Genomic DNA, 18,805 nt, shown 5'->3' with positions numbered 1-18,805 from the left:
AGCAGCTGGTACAGAACAAAAAGGGCTGGCAGTGTTTTATCTGTGACAGGAGGTCTGCCGGGTCAAGTGGCTTGTCGCTTTCCATGCATCATTCTGCAGCTCAGTGACTTCAAAACACACAAACACACACAAACTGAGACTCCATCCTTAAGTAGCACCAGAAGGGGAAGGGATTTCCAATCCCCACCTCCACATGCTGTTGAAATGAATCCCAAAGCCTGGCTCCAAAGGCTACAGTGGATAGATCTCTGCCCCCAGCAATGATTGCCATCAGGATGGCCACAGACCACTTTGTATTGAGCCACCAGCAGCTGATGCCACCATGCTGAAGGTTACCCAGTGCTGGGCTGACACCCCCTTCCTCCCTTCCTAGAGAACCCAAGCCTGGGCTGCTCCATGGTCTCCCCAGAGGAAAAGCAGGAGACAGAGTCAGTTGGGTACATAACAATGTCCCTATCCTCCCACAGAGCCACAGCCACCGGTGCCCTCCCAGTGACAGCTGGATGGGGAGACCAACCCCCCCCTTCCATGGCACCCTCCTGCTAGAATACACCCTCAGTAAGAAACCAACAGGCAGTGCCAAAACTCCCCCAATCACTCTCAGTAGCCTGTCAATAAATGCATGATCATGATGGGTGGAAAATGTGCTTTCCCACAACAAGACCTACCCCGGTGTCCCGGCTCCAGGGCACAACACCATTCCAGGAGGGTAGCAGAGCACCAGCAGCCCACCAGTCATGCAGCACTCACAGCCCCTGCTTGACCCTGTGGGGCAACACTGGGTCAGTTGGCAGGCCAGGAGGAGCTGGTATCCCAGGGCTGATATGAACCCAGCTGCCCCTAAAACCTGTGGCTGACAATCATCCCTGTGCAGGGCTCAGCCACTCAGGGAAGTACCCAGCCTCAGGCAGTGCCACCAACCACAGCTTTGGGATCTGCAATGACGGTCAGTAGGAGGAAGAGTGAGTCTCCCCAGCCACCCTGGGGACGTCAGGATGTGTCCCACCACCAGCAGCTCTGGAAATTACCCTCATCAGTCAGCAATGCAGAGCCAAGTGCAGCAAAGGTGCCAGACAGTCATCCATCAGAGGAATGAAATCACAGCTGGCATCTCCCAGGGCCAAAGAGTCCCCCAAGAGGGGGTGGGACAGAGCTGGGAGCAGCAAAGCTGCCAAGCTGCAGTTCATGGGACAGCAAAGGCTCAGGACCAGGATATTTTCCAGTGCCTGGGGGAGAAACAGATGCACAATCTTTGTGCTGAGCATGGGCCAGAATGGGCCACAGAGCCAAGTGAGGCTCACAGCACTGCTGTCCCCATTCCCATCCCCAGCTTGTGACAGTGCTCTCAGGTAGCCTGGCTGTGCCCAAAGGAGATGCTGCAGAATAACAATTTCTCAGACCATACCATGTACAAAATGTTGCAAGCGGGGAATGGGACGGGATACACATCCAAGAGACAGTGGAGCTCAGGGGCTCCCCAGATGAAGCAGACAAAGCTGCAGGACTGGAACAGCCATATGTATCACCCTACTGCAAAACCCACACACAGGGACACATCCTGCCCCCATCAGCACCTCCTCTGGCAGCAGGAAGCAGCACATCCAAGGTGCCAGAGGAGTTACCCAAAAAAATGCCCCAGCAGGTCCTCTTGGCTGCAAGCAGTGCATTCCACAAGTGTACTAGTGCTCTGTGTATCCATTACCCAAATGCCATCCATACCCTCCACAGTAAGGCACAGGGACAAAAAGTGGGTGTGCTTCAGCCACACCCCAGCCAGATCCCAGGCAGCTCAGGGACATCCTCCATTAGAAGGAGGTTGAAAGCACCTCCTGGGCACAGCACCCTCCTCTCCTCTACTACTAGTTGCTCCTCTGATCACTCCTAACTACATACCTCTCGTTCTGAGATCTGGCTACCCAAGGGCGTGTGATCTGAAGTCCCTTAATTTCACAGCATTCCCAGTGCCAGCAAGGAGGGAGAGGGGGTGGAGGCAAACTAACTCCAAAACACATTCATGCAAAGTCTATTGGCAGATCTTGTCTGAGCTGGGACTGTCCGTGGCACAGCCAAGGAAGGCAGCCAAAGGAAATGAGGCATCAGCACCATGCAGCTCCCTGCACTCCCACCCTCACCAGCCACAACCAACAGGTTGTGTATCCATTGCTCTGACATATTTTGAGTCCTCTTCTTTGGCCACATCTAGCCCCATCCTCAGTACCCACTTGTCAATCCAGGAAGCTCAACACCCAGAGCATCCTCTTCTTTCCCCAGCCCTGGCACAGCCCCTCAGGGAGGGCAAAGGGACTCTTGCCTCTTTTCCCATCTTCTCTCCAGAGTCACCAATTCCTGTAGCAGTGAGAGAGCTTTGCCCTGCATGGTGCTGCACCCCACATTCACGGCTCTTTTCTCCCAGCTCACACTTATCTCCTCAGCCTCAGTTACCTGCAGTTCTTTTCCCCATCATCTGACAAAGCCCAGCCCTTTGCATCCCATTACCCTGAGACTCCAATAGCCCAGTCTCCATCCTCCAGCACCCCACACGTCATTGCATCCCAGTGCTTCAAGACCCAGATATCCCCCATCTTAATGCTCCCAGACACCCTAAATTTCTAGCAGCCTACACCAAACACCACACATTCCAATGTCCACAAATATTCCCACCCAATATCCTAACACTCTGAAGCACCCCCGACACCCTCATTTCCCTAGTTCCCTACATCCTAATGCTGTCATACACTCCAATGCCCCCCACCCCCCCAGCCCCGAAAAAAAAAAAAAAAAAAAAAGCCTAAACCACACTAATTCTTCATAAACTCCCCTAAGCATCCTGCAGCCTTTGGGATAGGAGGAGCAACACCACATCCCCATCTCATTGCAACCCCATCCCCATCCCTGTCCCCATCCCACCTCCCCTGGTCAGGTCGATGATGCCCAGAGCATGGAGTATCTTGAGGCTGGAGCAGAGCAGCAGGATGATGCCCACTGTTTGCAGCCCCTGCAGGTCCCAGGGTGCCTCAGCAACCGCCATCCCCAAGACACACAGCCCCAGCCGGCAGCTGCTCTGGCAGCAACAGACCCAGCAACGCAGGAGAGGGGAGGGCAGGGGAGGAGAGACCTGCCTTGGCCCTCCCTCTTCCTGCCCCGGCACCCTCTGAGGTCCCTCGGGGCACCCAGGCTGCAGAGAAGGAGAACCCATGAAACTCCCAAGCGACTTAGGGGTCAGCTCTCCTCCAGGGCACCCCTGCACTACGGAGCCTGGCACAGGAACCCGCAAAGGGGTGCGGAATGGGCACCAGTGGGTGCATGCAGGTGGAGGAGGCTCAGCCATACTGACTTACACCCCAACAGCAGCTCGTGGTGGCACTGGAGCTGAGAAGTTTTGCAGGGACCCTCAAGTTCATCACACGCTATTGGGATACTGCTGCCACCAGCCCAGAGACCAGCTCCACCTAGGAAATCCATCTGCCCCATCACAAACCACCAAACCTTCCCCCCAGCAGTGATCCCACCTTGCATGGCATGAGTTCCCTGCTTTGGATCTCAGCTTTGTCCACTGATCCCCTCTACATACATCTGCAACCCTCATCTCCTCCCTCTTCCTCTGCATCTCTGCACCAGCAAGTCAGTCACAGCCACAGCTGGGAGCTGCCAGCCCCGGGTACATTGCTTGCTGCTGGAGAGAAATGTGCTCCACAGGGTGCAAATGTACCCCACAGGGTGCTGCCTGGGAGGAGGGCAGCATGGCAGGGACAGCAAGGGTGGGTGCTCTCCACAGCCCGCCCAAAGTCCTGCTTTGAGGGCAGCAGGACGGACGGAGACTCCAGCCTGGCAACAGTGGTTATTAGAAAGTCCCTCTCAGACAGTTGTCTATGCATCTCTCAGCTAAGAGCTGCTTCTGATCAGCACCCAAGGGGGAATGAGACATTTCCCTGTATCCCTGGGAGGGGATGCAGTAGCCAAGCATGGATGGCACATCAGACATCCTGCTAACTGCACTCCAGGGACCATGGACTCCATACTCCCTAGAGCCCAGTCCAGGGCACTTCTATTCCCACTTGTGCCCAGTCCTGGGGTCTAATCCTGCCCCTCACAGGGGAGAGGTGAATCCCATTGAGCTCCCACAGCACCCTGCAGCCCAACACAACCCTGCACTAGAGAGTCATGGCCTCTCCCACTGACTTGAAGGTTTCACCCTCTACCAACAGAGCAGGACTATAAAGCAGGTCAGTCCTAATAGGCTCCTTTGCTCTCCATGTTTTTTGCTTTTTCTCCAGCCTGTGATTTTCTCACTTCCCTCTGGCTGGGTGATCTCCTGCCTCTCCGTCTGCTGGCTCAGAGCCCATTCTGGGACAGAGTGGGGACCCTGCTCCATGCCCAGCTGGATCCCCTTGCTCCCCTCTCCAGGCACATCAGCAACAGTAAGAGCAAATCAGGCCAGAGGGAATTGGGAAGGAAGCAATGTGAAAAGTGATTAACACAAGGCCGGAGGGAGAAGACATTCAACAAGCTAATTAGGTCTGGCTTGGCTGAGCAGGACGTGTCACCACACAGCAGCAGAGGCACAGGATGCTCTGCAGGTACTGTGGACCTTGGGGAGCTCAGGGCTGCTGGGAGAGCCAACCCTGCCCACCGTAGGGCCAGCTGACAAACCTGCTAGCCCTTGGAAAGGCAAGGGTTAAATCCACTGCACATGGGGAAATCTCCGGTGCAGCCTAACACACAGAATCCCAAACTTCAACCCGGAGTGCCTGCAGTTGTCCTGGTCTAGATTTCAATGCTCCAAGATCTACCCCTCTGCAGCAAGCTCACCTTTACCTCTGCACTCTGTCAAACCCACCTGGATGACTGGCTGGATGACACCCTGAGCCCAGGACCAAAGCACCCCAAAGGGCCAGTCCTCCTGCAGCCAAGACACAGCACTTCTGCCAAACAGGTTCCTGGAAAGCAGGAGGAAGCAGGGCTTGGCACAGGACTTTGCTCTTGCCAGCACCTTGGGGATGGCCACTTTCTCCCCTCTCCAGAGGGAGCCTCACCCTGAGCCAGCCACGAGGAGGTGCCCATACTGCCACCACCCTCCTGCCTGGCACCTTTGGGGGTGCTGGTGGCACCCAGGCATGATGCTACTCCCTCCTGTTTCTCCCTAGATTCTGGAAGGGTTTGGCACCCTCCCAGCCCTGCTTCTCTCCCCATATCCTGAGCTCTACAGCAGCAGCAGGGAAGGCAGAGGCCCAGGGAAGGCAGAGGCCAGCACACCCCATGCTGAGGACTCTCCAAAACACCCCCAATCCTGCCTGACCCCCAGCATGTACCCTGAACAGTCAAGGCAGGAACAGCCCCGGACAGGCACCAATTATCCTGCCGACAGCAATCTGCAACTTCATTTAATATTAATCTGTGGTTGGGCTACGCGGGTGGCTCTCCCGCCTTTCCCTCCTGCCATCCCTCCTTCCAGCCGGGACCGATTGCTCTGCACTGAATTATTGATGCCACACTTCAAGAGGCAAAATTGATAGCGTTTCTCTCCACCTGCCCCATCCTGAGCACTTGGCGAAAGCAGGGTCTCAGCAAGGATCTGAGAGCCTCCTGCATGGGTCTGCCAGATGTTCAGGGCTGGGGACAGGCATGATGGCACGGGGCAGAGGTGGGATGACACAGTCCATCATTGATTATCCAGCTGGTAAACAACGTCAGTTCCAGCATTGATCACCCTGTAGATCAGTGCACTCATGGGAGATGCTCCATTGCTGCTGCCAGACAGTGGCTGTGCCTGTGGCTGTGCCACTCAGGCTGTGGCAGGGTCCAAGGGGGTACAGTGCCAAGCAGACAGGACAAGGGGTTGCAGACAGTCTGCAGCAAGCACTTCTGTCCAAGCCCTTTTTCAGGGAAGTGCCAGCTCCAAATAATGCATGGCGTCTTTGGGGCCTCATCCAGCTGAGTTTGGGAACCCAGCAAGCTTGGAATTCCCCCAGGATCTCAATGCAAGATGCTCCCACTTAATCCTTCCCCCCAGGCTCAGAGGGGTCCCCTCTAGAGCTTCTCCATTCCCAGCCCATCACTGTGGTGGCACAATACTACCAGCACTACCTGGGCAGAGAAACAGCCACAGGCAGGGGACCAGCAGGAATGGGGGCAGGGAGAGTGTGGGCCAGCAGCAGGAGCAGGGGAAGCACCACCAGCAGCATTGACAGCTCTGGAGTAGGTGGCAGAGCCCTGTGTCCATTAGCAGACCCAAGCCATTAGTGTTTGGTTTCAGGCTCTTTGTGGTCTCCGGGCTGTCACTGTGGATCGAGCCATGGCTTGTAAACAACCCCTCGAGGGGACACACTATTTTCCAGCCCCAGACACTGCCTGGGACCTTCCCTGGAGAGCAAAATCCTACCTGCTGCCTCTCAAGTCAAGAGGAGAAGTGACCTCTGCAACAGCATCTCACCCCCATCCCAAAACACTGCCATTGACACACAGGATTCCTTGTACAGTGCCCAGGGCTCATCTTAACCTCAGCCAATTTCTGCCCTTTAAGCAACATGTTTCCCTCTCCTCTGGGCACCTTTAGGCAATGGGACTAATTGCTGGCAATCCAGGGCACCTGGATATCCCATTCCCACCCTCACAGCTGGGGCACATCTCCAGCCAAGCCAGAGGGAACTGCAGCTTCTCATCGTGGGAATGTGGGTGGAAGGGGACAGACATGCCCCTGTTCCTTCTGAAGGGGTGACAGATGACCAGGACAAGGCTGGACACAGGACACCCCATCTCCAGCATCCTGCTCTGGCCCATGCTTGGGGAAACATCAGTTGCAGATGAACAAAGACTGTGCCACAGGAAACAGAGCAGCCACACAAGGCAACGAGTGGCCCCTGTCTTGTCCTGAGCCCCTCAGCAGGGGCTGGGGACACTGTCTCCATTCTCCACTGCACCTGGGAGCTGCAGAACAGCTGCAGTCAGTGCCACCGTTTTTGGTACAAAGCTTTGAGCAGCTACACAGGGAAGGAAAAGCACTGAGAAGGGGGACACAGGGTCTGGGGAAAGGACCCCCAAAGCTCCAGCATAACTGCAGAGGAGGAATCCACCCTGGGCACAGTCAGCATGCCTTCCCCTGGCACTCACAAGACAGGATGTCTGTCAGGTGAGCTCCTGCCTCAGTTTCCCTCCTGGTATGGTCCACCTAGGAGTTCTGCTTCTGGAACACATGGATTTAGGAGGCAGTTAAGCAGTTATGAAAACTTCCACTCACCTTTCCTGTCCAGCAATCAGGTTCACAGGATCAGAGGGAGAGATCTCCCTGACCTGTCCCCTCCCTCCCATCCCCAGGCACAGCCAACCTGTAGGTGTAGCCTCGAAGTGCTGTCTGCTCCACTGCTTGTGGAGGTGAGCATTCACCACTACATCCAGCCTGAGTGGGAGCCAGAGCTGGACAAGCACAGCAGAGTATCCCAGGGCACCAGTGAACCAGGGAAATCGTCTGTTTCCTCCTCAGCCTGTGCATGCCCCGATGCCAGGGGCCAAGCAGGCTGTGGCATCCTTCAGAGAGGTGTGTGCAGGCATGGGCAGGGCTGGGGGGATCCTTCACACAACCATCACCCTGGGAGTCCAGGGAGCACCCAAGACAAGCAGCCCTGACCTCCCTCCCACCATGTACAAAACAGAGTCCCCTGAGCAGTTCCAGGCTCTGCCAAGTGTGTCCCATGCACACTACTCAGCACTGCACAGCCCATCCATGGCTGGACAGGTTCCCCCACCCTGCCCAAGGCCCCACAGAGAGCCTTAGGGAGAGCCAGGAGCAGGGAGCCCAGCATGCACCCATCCCGCCTGAGCCTGGCTGCTCTACAGACTGGTGCTGAGTCCAACACCTCACAGGCAGGGTGAGGAGACCGTGGTCTCTGGTAACACCTTGCTCCTGTGGAGGTGCTGGAAAACACCCTGGTGCCCACTTACATGGTCACACATAGTCCCAGACCGCAGCACCCCAGCACACATCAAAGTCACCACCGTACAGCCCACACCTTGCCAGCCCTGTCCCCTCCCTACCTCTCCAGCCGCTGGGACAGGCAGGATACTCTGCTCCTTCCATTCTATGCCCCTACAAGCAGCCAGCGGGCACCAGGACTCTCTCATAGATGCAGCAGCCTTGGAGCATCCTTAGGGACAGCTCTGGACACCCACCACCTGCCCCTCATGTCCCCGGAGGTGACAGCACCGCCCATACCCGTTACCTTCCAAGGACACAGGCTCGAAGAGGCCAAACTGCTCCAGCACCTTGACGAAGAGGACCAAGACCACCAGCACCGCAATCATCTCAAGGCCTTCCAGGTTCATGGTGAGGGTGTCTCATGGCCCCTCACCCCCCCACCCCTCCCCACCACAGTCCTTGAGCCCCCTCACCCCAGCACCTCAGCCGCCAGACCATGCATCCCCAGGGACATCTCCCCCGGTGGGGGTTCAGCTGTCACCCCCCACTCAGGGCCACCTGCCATCAGCCATGGGTGACTGAGGGGTCAGTGCAGGGCTGTGGCAGGAGGCTCAGGGAGCCACGGCTGAGAGCCCAGGCAGTGCAGGGCCGTGCCTGTGAGTAAGAGTGGAGAGAGGCCAAGTGGAGGGAGGCGTGGGGGTGGCGGGAATGGGGGGGTCGGAGGGGGAAAGAAGGCATGCCCTCCCATTCCAATGACACCACTTCCATCGATTTGCTTAATGCAGTTGCTAAGGAAACAGGCCACAGATATTAAAAGGCACTCGGTTCCCAAGGGGGGACATGGGGAGGGGCAGGACGCTGGGCACTGGCAAAACATCCAGGATGGGGATGACTCAGATTTGTCCTCTGTGCCCCAGACATGTGTCTGCCCCATGAGGGCCAACTTTGCTGAACATATTAACATCTCCTTCCTGGAGAGTGTCTGAGGCAACTACTCCATCTGCCCCATTTCCAAGCTGAAAAATGGGTCCACCTGTTTTGCTGGGAACAGCAAGGGAAGATGGGGAGCAGGTCTGGGAGAACAGGCTGGGAGCAAAGACTGTGATGCAGGATGCCCAAGACACTGCCAGACCCTCAAATGGTGCAGCAATGAGCAGGAGAGGAGGAGATGCAGGGGGTAGGGACCCAGCCAAGGTCACAGAGAAGCTGGAAACAGAGGGTGAACCTGTGCATCTGTGTGCCTCAAGCACACATCCACACACAGACAACAGGGCTAAATTTAGCTCCCCTGCTCTTTTTTAACAGCATTCCCACCCTTGCCTGGCTGTTTGATTGCAAGCCACAGGGATCACCAGGGATCCAGGTACCCATGGTCACCAGGGCTTAGCACCCCTTGGGGTCTTTCCCTAGGGAAGGTCCCCCATCACTTCCCCCAGGGATGCCACTGGCACTACCCATCTCCAGGCAGACAATTCCCATATGCCACATTATGCATAACTCCAGCACTGGTGTGGTAAGCAGGGAGCAGGGCCTCCCCTATGCCACTGCTGCCCCCCACCCTTCCCAGTTCACCCCAGGAGCAGGGCAAGATGCCACAGCTACAGGTGGGATGGCCATATCCAGGCTATGGAGCAGATCCCTGCCAAGATCCCAGGGCTGCCTCACACCAGTCTCCCAGGAACCCTCATCTCCAGCCCAGTAGGCTGCAGGTTTGTCCCCTGCAGGGGATGGAGACGGCTAGTGTCTCAGTCCCAGGTCGAGGCATATCCTGGCTATCTGGTGGCTCCATGCCACCGGGTTTGGCATCTCCTGCCCACCTGGGGCACACTCCCAAGGTTGTTCTAACAGCAGCAGAAGATGCCAGAAATGCATCAGAGGCGTCTTGGGGAAAGAGCTGAGTCTTCCCTGGGGAAACATTCATCAGGCTGGAAGTTTTCAGACCTGGCATTTCCTTTTCTTGGAAAGAGCTGAGTTTCCAGGCACTGAGCCTAAATTTCGAGTGTCCACCTCCCAGTTTTGCCCTCAAGTCAATCCCTCTGGGCTGGGGTGGCACAGACCTGTTGCACTCTTGCAAGAATTTTCCCACTGATGTCAACTGAGTTTTTAAAGCCCCTTTTCTTGCTGAGCCTGAGTTACAACCCATCCTCTCCTCAAACCTCCAGCTGCTTCCAGTGCCGATGGCTATCCTGAAGGCCATTAGTCCATTTTTTGCAACCTAGTTTTGGCCACACTTGGAGGGAGAGGAGCCCTTTCCAGTCTGATCCAGAGGGTTTAGGGCAGCTTCTCTGCAAAGGGAACCTGCTGAGCCCATGTGAACGGACCATCACCAGCCCCTCATATGTCTCTGGCAGCATTGTGGGACGCTGGGGCTGAAGGGCACAGTGGCAGGTCAGTCACTGAATGAGAGCTTCCCCACCTGCCTTTGTGCCTCCCCATGCCAGCTGTCCTCCCCAATGGAGCAGTGATAATTCTCCCACTGGCTGCCATGTCAGGATTACACATTTCCATGCTGGAGCCACTAAAAAAAACACTCCATTGTTTGCTGCCAGCATGACACAGAATCCCACCAGGACCAGCACAGGCACCCGGCACTGGTCCCATGTCCCAGTGCCACACACTGTGCCCAGCTCCCAGCACCTCCAGACTCCCCAGGGTTTCTTGCTCAGAGCATATTCCCTCCAACCAAGGGCAGCTCCAAATGGCTAGGTGTGACAAAAGACCATCCCTTCATCTCACCCAGGTCCCCAGGGATATTACTCCGTCTGGAACTGTCCCCAGGATGACACATAGAGGAGACATATAGCTCCACATAGACATGTGGGATGTCACCAATGGAGCCAGACCCACAGCTGCCTGGAAGGGATGCTCAAGAGCACATGTACCCCACCAGAGGTGTGGGACAGGGCTTTGCCCCCCAACCTACTGTGGTCCTTGCCCCTGCAGCCAGTCAGCATTTGGCCATGCTGTGGGAAGTGCCTCAAGGCTCTGGCTGAGCTGTGCAGAGAGAAGTCTCACAGATGGATGGAGCAATGCACACCCCGGGCAGCAGAGGCTCTGCACGTCCCCAGACATGATACCAGTCTCACTCTTCCTGCGCTTCTCCTTGCCTTGGGGTCTCACCCTGCAAACCTCTGGCACTCACATCCCGCTGCAGTGGGGCTTGGAGAGACCCTTCACTGGGGAAACTGGGACCCCCACCACATCCCAGAGCTTCCCAACACACCAGCTGAGGACCAAAGATGTGGGTCACACCCAAAGGGACCCAGAACCCTAAAACGCAGATTAGGGCCCAAGCATGAGCTCTGGGCACCCTACAAGAGTGGGAGGCTCCAGAGGGTCCATCTGGATCCCCATCTCACAGCAAGGGGCAGCAGCACCTAGACACCAGCAGCATGGTGGACCCTGGATTAGCCCTGGATACAGCCCTGAGCCACAGCTCAGCCCCGGGGCTGCCACCGGCTGCTCTCACACACAGCAGAGCAGGACCATGGCCAGGAGGAACTAAGGAAGTGACTCAGGAGATGGACGTCTCCCAGAGAGGCAGAGAGGGAGTCCCCCATCCACCTCTCCCACACCAAGCATCTGGCTCACCTCACCACTTAGTTTGTGGAAGTGGCCGGGCCGGGCCACCCTGTCCCCCCATGTCCCCAGCCCCGTACCTTCAATGCCGCTGATGATTTTGAAGCAGCGAGTGGTGAACCAATAGGAGATGAGGAGCAGGATGGCAATCAGGGAGGCATAGAGCAGGCTGTCGTTGTGCAGGGATGTTCTCTCCATGGCTCCATCCCCTGTGCCCGCTCTTGCCCCCAGCCAGCCCCGCCGTGCTATCTGGGGCAGCCCTGTCCCGGCAGTCCCCCTGCCAGGGGAGCGGCCACCGCGGGCAGGGAGGCGGGGGGCCGCACGGGCAGGCAGGCAGGTAATTGGGAGCGTTGTGTGAGAGCCAGGCTCCCAAACCAATTACCTTAATTGTGCTCAGGCAGCACATGGCAAATAGTTAAAAATAACCCTCCTGGCCCGGGGGGAGAGTGGCACCATCAGCCAGGAGAAGGAGGCAGGGGGCAGAGAACAGAAGGGCTCATTACACATGTGGCTGTGTCTCAATGCCATGGGGCCAGTAAGGTATCACCACAGCCCAAGGGCTGCTCTGAGTTCCCTGATGATCTTGAGATCCTCAGGGCTCAGCTCCTTGCTGCCACACCACAGGTGAAGCTGGGAGTCCTGGAAACGGGTTCCCTAGGGAATGATGCTGCCAGGATCTCTGCTGATGCCTGTGTCTGTCCTTGCTCCAGACACGAGGCCTTGAAGAAAGGTGTCTCTACATTCTGCCATCCTGGAGAGCTGGGTCTGGCATTTTGTTCCCCGTGTCCCACAACAGCACCTCCCCAGGGGTGTCTGCGATCAGCATCTGCTTTTCTCGGCCTGGAGTCAGAGCCAACCAGCCTGGTCCCTGCTCTGTGATGCCAGGTGCATTTAGACAGTGCCACTGTGGGTTTGGGCACACTCACTCACACATCCCAAACCTCACTGGGTTAGCTGCACCCGTGCCTGAGACACTTCTGGTCCCTGCACGGCGCTTGGCCCTGTCTGCTGTCCCACGGGACACATGGCTGAGGAAGACATTGGACCCAAGTGTTCCATCCCAAACCCTCTTTCCATACAAGATGTCCCATCCCTACCCTGTACCCACAGCCAGGGGTTGTGGCCACCTGAGTATGGGTGAGGAGTACAGCATTGCCCCAGCCGTGCCCCTTTCAGGAAGCGGAATCCAAGCATCCAGATCCATCCCTCCCTTCCTCCCTCCCTTCCCTCTCCCCCAAGATCAACAGCTCTGAGAATCCACAGGTGACACAGGACAGGATGGCAAAGTGGCCCTGGCATATGGCCATGGCTCAGCACTGGGGAGAGCAGCAGGCCCTGTAACACTGCCCCAGGACCAGGCAGCCCAGGCTGGCACTGAGTCCATGTCCCTGTCCCACTTTGGGCTGTGACACTAACAGCCATGAAGTATCTCCCACCCAGCCACCCCCGCCCTGGCTCTCCAGTGTTGCCGGCAGCACAGCCCTGCCACACTGCTAAATTTAAACACCCTGCCAGCCACCTGCTGGGTGGTGTATAAATAACCCCTGGAGTGCGGTTTCTTGCCCAAAAAGCAGGTCCATGCACACAGCATGCCACAAGCACACCCAGAGCCATCAGGTAGCCAGGTGGCTGGTCCCTGTCTCCATCATCCCAGCACTGCCAGCAGCTGGAGATGGGGAACTGTCCCACACTGTGGGATGAAGCAGATGGGGATGGAGCAGGACAATCATCTGTCATCAAGGGACCTGTCTCTTCAGGAGGGGATCATGCATGTTGACTGTGGCCAGGATCTGCCCTTCTTGAGAGCCACCCCTCTGGCTACCCCTAAAGTGCTCTTCACCCACCCAGTGCAGCAGGGTGTTAGGACACTACTTCCACAAAATGTGCCCTATGACCTGCTGGGCCACAATGAGGTGATGGTCCCTGGGCACAGCTGGGCAGCTGCTGCCCAGGTTCCTTGGGTGCTCCTGACCTGCCGGAAGGCCAGCCTGATGGATAGGAATTTCTCCTTTTTTTTTGGTTCTCGGGGCCATCATCCATTAGGGAGAGTTAAATTTAGGTTAAAGCTGATCCCTTATTACCTTGCTGCTAATCAGAGCGCGAGCAGATTATTAATAAGCACATTAAAATATTGGTGAAATGCTATTTTTGGGAGGTGAAGTCACAGTTTTAATCTGGTTAATTGATTGAGTCATTTCTTTTTGCCCTCTCTGGCAACCCGTCCTTGGCCAGCTCCCCAGGGCACCCAGCCAGGGGCCCCCTTGCCCCAGGCCCACCTGGTCAGGCACCCAGTGCCTTCTGCAGTGAGCTCCAGAGGACCTCCTTCACCCATGCAGGAAGGACAGGATGTCACTGCCCCCCAACCGGGAATGATGTGGTAGGATAACAGCCAGAGAGGGGTCAGCATCTTGGTGACCCAAGAATCAGAGCGGCATCTGGGGAGGAAGGGGAGCTGCAGAGGGGAGAAGGGTGTGCAAGCCCCATATCCCACTAAGAGCTGCCTGGCTTTGGGTTTCACTGCACTTTGGCTTGTCTCAGAGCTTGGGAGGACACCAAGAATACAGTGAGGGTAGTCAGTGCCCCACGGGCAGCCATGCCCTCTGTGCCCATCCCAATCCCATGCATACCCAGCAGGGCTGTAGGGAAAGCCCTGCTCAGCACCACACATGGTCACTCCAGAAACCCAGTCCTAGGGGTCACCTGCTACAGTCCCAGTGCCACAGTACCCAGCTGCAAAGCCCAGGACACTGGGAGAAGGACCTGCAGGACATCCTTGCAGGCAGTGGGGTTTGGGAGCATCCCAAGTTCCCACTCCCTCTTTGCTCCATCCCCTGCAGCTCTGCCCCTCTGGCCCTGGGCTGGACTCAGCTGACTCATCCTCTGGCCCCTCCACTCCGGGCAAGTTGGCTGGTGCCCAATGGAGCCAACTAGCGGGGATGGACCTGGCACTGCCTGTGGCACACCCACCCTCCAGAGCCTGGCATGCTGCTGGGCCTGGGGGACTGTCCCCTGCTTTGTCCCCTCCACCCCTGGGCCTGGGTCCCTGTGGGCAGGAAGGTAGCATGACAGCTGGGCATGGCTCACAGGTCAAATACTGCTCCCCCATCCCAGCTTCCAGGGCTGTCCCAAGTGCAATTCCATGCTATTCCCGCATTTCTCTGGCCCCAAGGACAGGCACAGGCTGTGGAGACCCAGGGGTTTCCCCAACAAGGAGGGGACAGAACCTGGGAGGGGTTTTCCAGGCAGGCTGAGTCCTGGCAAAAGCAGTGCAAGTCCCAGCCCTGCTCTGAGGCGTGACGCTGCCACATTGGCCTAACAAGGCTTTCCCTGCACCCACAGTGCATCCCTTCCCAGCACTGCTGGGGCTCAGAGGGGCAGCCCAGTGGTCCTCAGCAGGGCAAGGCCATGGGCATGCCAACTTTGTCCCTGAACAGGGACACAGGGACAGGAGCAGGAGTAGGGCACGCAAAGTCCCAGCACATACAGGCACATGAAAACCTCCCCAAGATGTGCCCACTGGGTTTAGGAGATGGTTCTGGGTTCACACCCAGAAGAGGGGGTTCTGGGCAGCTGGGCAGGGCAGTGCAGGGGCTGGCACAGGGGTGAGGGTCCTGCCATGGCAGTGACAGCAAACCAGGGGCACACAGCATGCAGCTCTGCCCCCAGGACCAAGCATCCCAGGACAAAGCACCGGCAGATGCAGGCACCAGGGTGTGTCCCTGCCCTGGCTCATGGGGCACATCCAGGGCTTCTTTGTCCAGCTAGATGGAATGCATGGCTTCAGCCCCAGAAGAGTGAGATTCCTTGACATGTCAGGAACCTTCAAACCAGCTGCAATTTATTTGTACAACAGTTCTTTCGTGCTCCACTTTGCATCAGTCCCCTCCCCAAATAAAACATTCCTCTCACTCCAGGTCTACATGGGGCCTTAGGGGCTTTTGTTGCCTCCCGGAACCATCTTCAGCTTTGCTCCACACGGAGCTCAGTGCAACTCCTCCACCAGAGGCTGCAGCACTCAGCGCCTAAACAGCATTTCTCCCCTCCCCAAATAACCCCACAGGGCTCAGCAGACAGACACCCCCTCTCACAGAACAGAGATCCCGTGTCCCCCAGGGCGGCACCTACCTTGGGAGAGAGTTCCCGTGACAAACTGGTAGAAGAAGCGGATCACCCGGCCCAGCTGCCTCTTGCAGCGCTGCTGGCAGTGGCTCATGGCTCCAGCTCCCAGCGCTGGGGAGAGACCCAGCCGCACCCCCTCCCGGCCGCCAAACAGCCCCCCAGCTCCTCCGAGCAGCGGGCGATGCCCGGGGCAGGACTGAACCTTTCCGCCCGGGGCGAGCCTGCGGGCATCGGCGTCCGGTCCAGCCCGGCGGGGCGGGCAGCGGCAGCGCCCGGCAGCGCGGCAGCCGCCGGCCCCGCTCCCCGGCGGCGGGCAGCGGGAAGTTTTGCACGGGGATGCTCCGGTGCAGGTGGGCAGTGGGACAGAGGGTTCGGCGGCGGTGCCCCTCCCGGGGCTCGGGCTCACAAAGCCGAGCTCTGAGAGGGAGCGGGATGTCCGAGTTCCCCCCGCCCCGGGGCCGTGCCCGCCCGCCGGCCCCCTCTGTGCCGCAAAGTTGCGGGAAGCGGCGGGGAGCGGCGTCAGGGTGGTGCGGGGTGCCGGGAAGCCCAGTGGTCCCTCCGGCAGAGGCGGATGGACGCCTCTCTGGCTGGTAGAGCCTCGGGTTGCCCCTGGCTCCTGATCCGCCCCTTGGCACCAGCTCGACCCGGCACTTCACGCCCCGGCTGGCCGGGAACCAGAGGCAGGTTGGTATGGCAACCCGCAGACTCCACAGGTCCCGCTGACCAATGAGGCACCGCTGCATCCCAGGGCCGCCTCTCTCCGAGAGCAGGCAAGGATGCTCCTTCCGGAGGGAAGCCGGCACCGAGAGCATCCTGCATCCTTGGGCATCAGCCATCCACTCCCACAATCGAGTGTTGAGAGCATCCTGCATCCCTGGGCATCAGTCCTTCATCACTGCAAGTGTCCTGCATCTCCAGGCACCCACTTCTACTGCCTCCACACAGGGGAGGAGACAAGGATGGATACAAGGATAGGAAGGAGTCAGACTCTGAGACCACCCAGGCTAAGAGCTGTTTGCTCCAAAGCTTAGCCTGGCAGCAAGCTGCTAACTTGCACAGTATATCAGAGCCAGAAGACAGACTGGAGTGTGGTGGCACTCCCTGTGGGATTTCCCTGCTCCCAGAGACAGACTGAGACAGTCTGTGCAGACTCAAGACAACATCCCTTCCCTTAGTACCATTTTCCCAGCTGTATTCCATCTCCACAGTGCATTCACACCCCACAGCAGCAGGATTCTATCAGTTCTGAATCCATCCAGGCTCTATAATCTCATAAATCTCATCTCTTATTAATAGGGAAGGAAGTGAACAAGAAGGGACCTGATGGAAATTACAGCTTCTGTTGCCTCAGGGATGGAAAAGAGGGTGGAGCCATGATACAGCCAGAACAGCCAGACTGTCCAGTCCCTACCAATACCTCAAGAAGGAGTCCAAAGGGAAGGAGCAAGAGCACCACCACTTCTACCAACCCTGTACTGGGGGTGGCATAGGGGAACCTCACCTCCTGCTCCCCAGAAGGGCCACCCTGCCAAACCAAGCCCCCCCATCTGCCCCTGTCTTATACAGGCTGTGGCCCTGCAAAAGGGGGGAGGTGCTCAGGAGAGTGTCTCCACACCATGACAGTGTACCAGGGTGAGGGGAACCCACAGCAGGGGATGCTGCATTGGCCACTGCATTGATAAGCCAGGTTTGGACAGATTCTAAACAAGACACAACACACAGCACAGCAGGGACTTGCAACCCTTTAATAGTACATCCACAAAGCCCAGGCCAGGGAAGGGCTGCAAGGGACATCAGCCTCACAAGGGGAAGGGGCCAGTTCACGCCAGCTGAGGCAGATTGGGCAGCTCAGCAGACAGAGACACAGATGTAGAGAGAATCTGTGAATGCCTTGACTGAATCTATGCCTGTGAACCACTTGCCCCCCAGCTGAAAGTCCAGAGTTTTGGGTAGCCAGCAGTGCCCAGTCCACTCCTGCCACTGTCAGGGGACAGGTCTGGGGTTTAGGACCCTCATCCATGTTTACAGTATGCAGGAGCTCTGCTCCTGGCTCAACCCCAACACACAAACCCATTGGGACAGTTTCTTGCAGTGATCAGGTCCTGTGAGCTGTGTGATACAAGGCCAGATCCTCCAAATGCACAAAGTCACCAATGCTACGGGGACCAGCCCGCACAAATCAGCCCAAGGCAGCTGCAGCATCCCAAAGGCCCGCGGGATACAGGACAGGCGACAGAACAGCCACAGGAGGGTGCCAGAGCCCACAGTACGTGACAGCAAACAAAGTTTGCAGATCCATCCCAAACCCTACCATCCAGCTCCTTGGCAACCACTTTCCATCTGGCAAGGAGAGTTGTTTCATCCCAGCATGTCCCGGGCAGATGAGACATGTAAATGCCATTCTGTTCACCCTGGTCGCGATGGTCATGCAGGGCACGGGATCTCCTGTCCCTTCCAGATCAGCAGATTGGCCACTCTAGTCACTGACCCTGCTCCTCCCTGGAAAGCCAAGCAGGAATTCAGCACAAATCAAAAGCAAGCCACAAGGCAGGGCTGTTGATCCCACCCTTATGCAACTTTTCTTGCTAAAGACCCCACCTGGGTCACATCCACCCACGGGTGCCACTGCAGGGTGCATCCTGCCAGCCTCCTGCCCCACAACCCAGCCTGTGGTTCTCTCAGACCTGCTCCCTGCTTGAGGAGGCCAGGGTTCCCCAGCCCCTGCTCCAGCTGCAGCGTCAGATGAGCTCCATTCCTCACATTGCCTCTCTGTGGGGCAAAGGGCATCATCTGACAAAAAGATACTTAGAGACAGCCTGTGTCCCCAGAGCATCTCCTGGGCCCCCAAAGGGAACATGCTGCTGCTGGAGCTGCAGCAATGGGAAGGAGGAAGACTATGGCTCCAGGCTCTGTCTCCACCTCCAGCACATGCTCCCTCCCTGTGCTTTGACCCTGGCAAAGAGAGACGCTGCCCACATCTCCTAACGCTGAGTCTGCACCGGGGACCAGCCTAGCCTAGGGGATAAAGGGAAAATTCAGTGAGACTGAACACCAACACTGAACTGCACTTCCCTGCCCTAGTCCCATGCCTGCCTGCTGACTGTGCTGGGACACCTCCAACTTGGAAGCACAGGAGCCGGGACAGACAGTGCAGGGCATGCGACCCACCTGTAATGTCACGGGTGGGGACACGGACTG

At 57.5% G+C, this 18,805-nt stretch overlaps 1 protein-coding gene across 5 annotated transcripts in view; it reads right to left on the bottom strand.

The window, feature by feature from the left end:
* KCNIP2 (potassium voltage-gated channel interacting protein 2) overlaps window positions 1–18,805 on the bottom strand; it is a gene marked incomplete at its 5' end in the record, with an annotated part of 43,209 nt that overhangs the window by 7,433 nt on the left and 16,971 nt on the right. The window contains one exon of one of the 5 annotated variants that reach the window (XM_083866755.1): window positions 16,786–16,880. The exons of 3 other annotated variants lie outside the window; for them this stretch is intronic. In XM_083866755.1, the coding sequence (XP_083722881.1) occupies window positions 16,786–16,807 (22 nt within the window). Of the gene's footprint in view, window positions 1–4,290; window positions 4,400–16,785; window positions 16,881–18,805 lie in introns of those variants that run through there. One more of the 5 variants, XM_083866753.1, reaches the window with a different exon arrangement.

This window comes from Zosterops lateralis (genome assembly GCF_965231275.1).
Source record: "Zosterops lateralis genome assembly, chromosome: 8".
Lineage (NCBI taxonomy): Eukaryota > Metazoa > Chordata > Aves > Passeriformes > Zosteropidae > Zosterops > Zosterops lateralis.
The sequence above is the reverse complement of the archived record's forward strand: the minus strand, read 5'-3'. Positions and strand labels throughout refer to the sequence as shown.